We start from the raw sequence: 7,131 nt of genomic DNA on the forward strand, positions 1-7,131 counted from the left end.
AGACGACAAAGCATTTTGAAGCATAATGATTAGGCCAATTAGGGAGGTTTAGATTAGGAGAAGTTTTACATAATGATTATCATTGTAAGGTTAAAATATTAAATGCTTTCACATTCTAATGTTTAGTTAGCTTGCATGTCATAGATAATCTTTATTAGAAACGTTGAGTTTGGTTCAAACATTGTTTTTGAATCATTACAAGTTTGCTTGTCTTCTCATGATTGAATTGTGAAATCATAGTGTGAATTCGTTATTTCCTATTCTAAACTCAATATATTTGAAATAGCAAGCGAGCTCTTTCACATATGTCATTGTTGGCTCACTTTATTTCTAGTGATTTAAAGGTTTGTGCCGTTGGCACCACTTGAGATCTTTAATCTAACATTCACAGTAATTTAATATTCTTTAAGATAATCTAACACCACCGGTTTCAACAAATAGTTCAAAAGGATCTCTCAGGATCAAGCTAATTAATTAAGCAGCACTGGCCTCTCCGCATTAGTTTTTTTAATTTTAGTTGCTTCTTCATTTTCTTCTTATTAGTGCCAATAGTCATTAAATAGAAATGCTCAATCTAACTCACATACATACATAATTAGATATATAGGAAAGAGAGAAAATATGAGACATGAATTTTTTCAAAGGTAAAAAAACACAATATTATATTGATCTTCAAGTAGGCATTTCATCTCATTGTTCTTCATTTGAAAAGTGAATATTTTATTTAATTACGTAGTGAATGACTTTAATTTAAACTTGTAGAACATGGAATTATTTTAATTTTCTTTTCTCCCAATTCAACGGTTTATCTCACTTTTACTTGTTCAGTGTAAATATTTTTATTCATGTATTGACGCTAATTTTAAATTTACAAAAACATTTGTAATTGACTAAATTGCTCAAACCGAGGTCATAAGTCATAACATATATACATGAGCCCAACCAAATGTGTCCTAATGTGCTCGATCCTTCACTTTCAAACATTTAAATACGCACCACCATTTTTACATCACTTTGCAACAGAGAAATTAACAGATAAATATCCATAGCATTTAACAGATTAATATTGTAAATATATCAAAATATTTAAAAATTTAAAATTTAATATCAAACCTTTGACAATTATATTAAATTAAATTAAATTATAATGTTTGATTAAGAAAACCAAACATTGTTTCTTAATATTTTACAATCACTCAAATGGACTATACATCATTCAATCAAATTTTCAATTCTATTTTTTAATGTAAAATTCTTTTTTAAGCTCAAGATTTCCTTCCTGACTCCCATCATCTTCGTCAACTTCTTTCTTTAATTCACCATTAGCTAAAAGCCATTTTGCACCAACCATTGTCAGTTTCGATTCGGTAGCCCTGAGTTCCGGACCATACTTGAAATTCTCCGGCGGAATTTGTCCGATGAGGCACATTCGCACAATAGAAACAGAATGCATGCAGTCTTTTTGTATTTGAAATTGACCAAGACCCAAGTCTTATCTCTCATGTTAAAATTTCAACTTATGCTTAATAGGTTTCTTGATCTAGAATAACCCGAATTCTGTAGAAAGATTTCCGAGATGCATTGAAATTTCTTGAATCAGATTTCACAAAAGAACCCAGAAAATTGCCAATATGTTCCATAACCTTGCCTGAAGCATAGCCATAGGGGATATTGAAGACCTGAACCCACATCTCAATCATTCAATGGAGTCTAGAGGGACGTCTGCCGGTAATTTTCCGGCCTCCAAAGACTTTAAGATCAAAGATTGGTTGTTAAAGGACCACGAGCCTTCTTCAATGACCCTCTTTGCTTCGACTTCAGTGGAAATTCGAAAAGAAATCAATTAGAATGAAGCTAAAAAATACATACCCCTAGCACTGGACACAACACCGCTGCAAGCACATTCCGCATTACTTTGAAGTTGATTGGGTGTTTGATCAAGCGCGGGAGAGAGAGAGTTAGTGAATGAAAGAACAAAGAGTAGTATGTGTTGGAACTGAAACTATTTTCATTACTCAATGAGAATATAAAGGTGATGAAGGGAAAGATGTGGCAGCAAAAACGGTTATAACAAATTAATGTAGGAAATGACAATAACACCCCTAAACTATCTTCCTCTTCATCTTTTGTGTCAACTTTATTCTCCAATAGCCCCCGTAAGCTGGAGCATGCAAATCTTGGATGCCCAACTTATAAATAAAATACTGGAACTGAGAGACCGAGAGAAGCTTGGTGAACCCGTCAGCCACTTGATTTGAGGAGGAAACATATAGAAGTTTAATCAAACAATGGATTAGCTTTTCTTGGATAATATGCAGTCAATGTCAATATGTTTGGTACGTTCGTGGAATACATGGTTCTCAGCAATGGTTACTGCGGACTTGTTATCACAGAACACAGTTCCCGATCTGGTTGTCTCAACCTGTAAGTCTTGGAGTAAATATGTAAGCCATTGAACCTCACAAACAGTTATAGCCAACACACGATATTCGGCCTCAGAAGACTATCTAGACACAGTGGCCTGCTTTTTAGACCTCCATGAAATCAATGCAGGTCCTAGACACACACAATAACTGGTGATGGATTTGCGGGTCTCAAAGCATGTAGTCCAGTTTGAATATGATAATAATTTGAGTTGCATATCCATGTTGGTGGGATAGAAAAGGACTTGACCGGGTGAACTTTTGATATACCTCAACACACGATGTGCAACAGATAGATGTTTGTTTGTGGGAGCATCGACAAACTGACTTAGTTGTTGAATGGCATAAGCAATGTCAGGTCTTGTAGTTGTGAGATATAGTAATCTGCCTACCAACCTCTTGTAACTGCTGGCATCGTCAAGGGGTTTACAATCATCATGAGTCAATTTTAAACCTTGCACCATTGGCGTATTTGAAGGTTTACACCCAAGAAATCCGGCTTCCTCCAGTATATCCAAGGCATATTTACGTTGGCATATATTCAAACCTTTTGCTGACGCTTTTGCTTCAATTCCTAGGAAGTAGCCTAAAGATTATAGATCTTTGATTTTGAAGGCACTGTCCATAAGTAATTTTAGCTCTTGAATTAAGTCCATTCTAGCGCTGGCAACTAGTATGTCATCGACATATACAAGCAAAGCAATGAGGTTGGTGTTGGTTCCTCTAGTGAACAAATAAGGACCAGGCTTTGATTTTTTGAAGCCAATGTGAAGCAATGAAGCACTTCATTTTGCATTCCATTGTTAGCTTGCTTGTTTGAGACCATACAAAGATCTCAATAATCTGCAAACTTGGTTTGGTTTTTCACTCTGAAATTCGGGTAGAAATACCATGTACACTTCCTCATTTAGGTCCCCGTGTAAGAACGCATTTTTTATATCCATTTGGTGAATGTGCCAAGCTCTAAAAACAACCACACCAAAGAACGTACGAATAGTGGTTATCCTTGTCACCGGAGAAAATGCTCAAGGTAGTCTATTCCGAGTTGTTGTGTGTAACCCTTCGCTACAAGCCTTGCCTTGTGTCTTTCCAAAGTTCCATATGCTTTTATCTTAACTTTGTAGATCCATTTGCACCCTATAGGGGTTTTACCAGGAGGGAGCTTGGTTAGTTCCCAAGTTTGATTCTTCTGGAAGGCATCAATTTCTGCATCCATGACCTTTTTCTAGCAGTCATATATAATGGCTTGGTTGTATGTTCTTGGTTCATTGATGGAAGTAACTTCCATAGAAAATTTTTTACGTGGGATCTCAAGACCATCATAGGACACTACCTTTAAGAGAGAGTGAGGTGAGGTTCTATTTTTCACAGTTGCGTCACAGTAGTAGTCCTGCAACCTGCTCGGTTTTTGCGTTCTCTGTTTGACCTTCGAGGTTGTATAGGAGGATCAAACTGAGGGATACTTATGTTGCCTTCATCAGTGCTGCCAACTTCATTATGCATAGAGTTTGGTAACGGAGAATCATTAGTATTTGTACGTCCAGTAATTGAAGGACTGCTAGTAGCAGAGGCTTAATAGTTGTATGGGATGGACTGCCAACATTCAAAGGCGTAGTGGGTGTCTAGAGTGGACTGCTAATAAACCCCTCAAAGCTAAAATCTTCACAGTTAGATGTAGGAATGTGTTGGGAAAAATCCCACTTTCTGTGACAATGAAAATCACAGACCCAACACGGTGTACAAATACGAGACAATACACAATAGCCCAAAATAAATGTCAACACAAGAGACACACGATTTACGTAGAAAATCCCAAATCTGGGAAAAACCACGAGACAACCACAACCAAATATTCCACTATAACAAATCTTGGGTACAAAGTTTCAGGCTACCACATGAGCCAAAAATCCAAAAATCATCAAATACAACAACTCTAGGCCAAAGACTTCTATTATGTTCCACGTGCCTAAAATGAATACTAACTCGTACTTAAAATATTCAACCACCATAAGCAAGGTGAAAAGAATACAATTATTACGAGAATACCCAAAAAGATGCCTAGAACAAACAAGCTGACCTCTTAAAAAGATTTGATGAAGATACCACCCAAGAACATGGCAAACCCACCACAAAAACTAGGCAAAATAATCTTCACTACTACCTGCGTACGCCGAAGAAAAATGGTGGAGAAAGAGCAATTGTTTCACCCATGCTTACTGCCTCTCTACCGTGGGCCTCGGTGGCCAAGTCATTCCATCCATCTCTAATGCATATATATAATTGTAGATGTACTAAGAAAGGAAAATTATTTCCTTTCCACAACTTTATCAAATCAAGAAATATGGAATGTTCCACCTTTCACAATTTAGCAAAGATGCTGCCACCATAATCTCTAATCACAATTTGGCAAACAAAATTTCCAAATTTCTAATGCTTGCTGCCGTCCTCACCTAATCTCCATAAACATTCCCTAATTATATATTATACATAATAATAATAATAATAATAATAATAATAATAATAATAATAATAATAATAATAATAATAATAATAATTAGGGCTCAAGATGAGAGGATGTCTAACAAAGAATAGTGGATACAAAAAGGCTTGGTCTAAACATGGGCTATTTACCACATAGGAGGGAAGTTCAACCCAACAGAATGATAGTCAAGGAAGGACCAAGAAGTGGATGAACAAGCTCAGTTGTATGATGTTCCTTCTCATAGAACACTACGTCTTGTGAGATAAACATTAATTTATCATGCACATCATACAACAAATAACCCTTTGACATTTGTAGGTACTCCAATAAACTCTAAGGCTATTAAGGTTTGGATCCTTCCCATATAACCTTTGATAAGGACTCAACCACTTGGTGACCGGTGATGGGAGACGATTGATGAGAAATGCAGCATGCAATACACACCGACCCCAGAATTCCAGTGAGAGATTGGCCTGAAAACGTAGAGCTCTGGCTGCGTTTAACACATGTTGGTGTTTGCGTTCAACCACTGCGTTTTGCTATGGTGTGTTCACACAAGACTTTTGATGGACTATACCATTTTCAGCAAAAAATTCTACCATGTTGAATTCCAAACCATTATCACTGCTGATAGTCTTAATAGGCAATCCAAATTGAGTGTGAACAAACTTTAAAAACTGCCTGATCAGAACTTGAGTTTCAAATGTGTTTCTCATTAAGTGAAGCCATATATATCTTGAGTGATCATCCACTATAGTCAGAAAGTAGCGTTCCCCTCCAAAAGATTGAACTAAGAATGGACCCCAAATATCAACATGTACTGCTTGTTGTTTTCCTTTAGATTTATAACCTGGCACCCAGTCGGGTGGATAACCATGCTTTTTGTAGTATTTCTCTACAGTATGTCCAGTCATGCCACAAAATGTGCATTTTGTAGCTTTGTTTCCACCATTGGCGTTGAAGTTCTTCCTGCTATTGTAATAGTTAACAGCAGCAACCTTATCATTTGTAGTGGTTTAACTAGTTTGGATGGCATTAGCATGGTTGAACTCTATTCCGTTCAGATTCAGATACACAATATTCAGTTGCCTTTCAAATTTCTCAGCCATGACAAAAACTTTATGCATGTTTGGTAATGGATCGAGAACTAACACACCTGATTTCAGAGAGTTATATTCTTCATTTAATCCTTGAAGGAATCTTATTATTTGATCTATCTCACGTTCACTTCTGATTTTGTCAAGAAGATTGCATGAGCATCGAGGATCGCATCTACAAATCAGCATGGGCCTCAGCTCGTTCATATGCTCCCAGAGTGTCCGGCACTTTGTGTAGTAGTCATACACCGATAGGTTTCCCTGTTTCAACGCATATATTTCACTTTGTAAGGAGGAGATCCGATGTGGATCACACTGCGAAAACCTCTTTTTCAAATCGTTCCACACTTCCTTGGCTTTATTCATATACATTATACTCTGCGCAATGGAAGGATGGGAATATTTGAATATCCACGAACAGATCATAAGATTGCATCGCCTCCACGCAGCATATTGAGCTTGTGTTCTATCTGGTGAGGTGACACTTCCGTCCACAACACTCCATTTGTTTTTCACTTCCAAGGAAACACGCATCGAGATGCTCCATGTTCCATAGTTGGCGTTGCCTGTTAGTGGAGGACTAACAAGGATGGTGTTAGGATTTTCATTGCTATTAAGGAAGAGAGGATTCTCTATGTCTTCCGAGTTGCTACTCCTCTGCAGAGTTAAATTCCTCTGCAGATTGATCATTGGCGATGTCTGAACAGGTGAGTGATTGACAGGCGCTGTCGGATGTGTTCTCTGACTCGATTCGCTGGTGCCAGACACCACGACGGCATAGTTATACCTCGTCATGGCTCTGATACCATGATGAAGCGCGACAGAGAGAGTTAGTGAAGGAAAGAACAAAGAATATGCATTCGAACTGAAACTATTCTCATTACTCAAAACTAAAGGATACAATGAGAATATAAAGGTGATGAAGGGAAAGATGTGGTGGCAAAAACAGTTATAACAAACTAATGAAGGAAAGGACAATAACACCCCTAAACTATCTTCCTCCTTCATCTTCTGCATCAACTTTATTCTCTAATAGCGTTCGGACAGGAATCGACCGACAATGACCCCCACTGTTTCATTTTTTTCATTGGATTGGAAGTCGGGAGTGGCAAGAACGCCGTTTTCTTCA

The 7,131-nt window shown here is 37.4% G+C and overlaps 1 protein-coding gene across 1 annotated transcript; it reads right to left on the reverse strand.

Annotated features, from left to right (window-relative positions):
• Positions 1 to 5,444: 5,444 nt before the first annotated feature.
• LOC109152144 lies at positions 5,445 to 6,797 on the reverse strand. The gene is made up of 2 exons (XM_019299718.1): positions 5,995 to 6,797; positions 5,445 to 5,874 (listed from the first exon to the last, which is right to left on the reverse strand). The coding sequence occupies exons 1-2, from the start codon at positions 6,795 to 6,797 to the stop codon at positions 5,445 to 5,447; spliced, it is 1,233 nt and encodes a 410-aa protein (XP_019155263.1).
• Positions 6,798 to 7,131: the final 334 nt, after the last annotated feature.

This window comes from Ipomoea nil, unplaced genomic scaffold (genome assembly GCF_001879475.1).
Source record: "Ipomoea nil cultivar Tokyo-kokei standard unplaced genomic scaffold, Asagao_1.1 scaffold2387, whole genome shotgun sequence".
Taxonomy (NCBI): Eukaryota; Viridiplantae; Streptophyta; class Magnoliopsida; order Solanales; family Convolvulaceae; genus Ipomoea; species Ipomoea nil.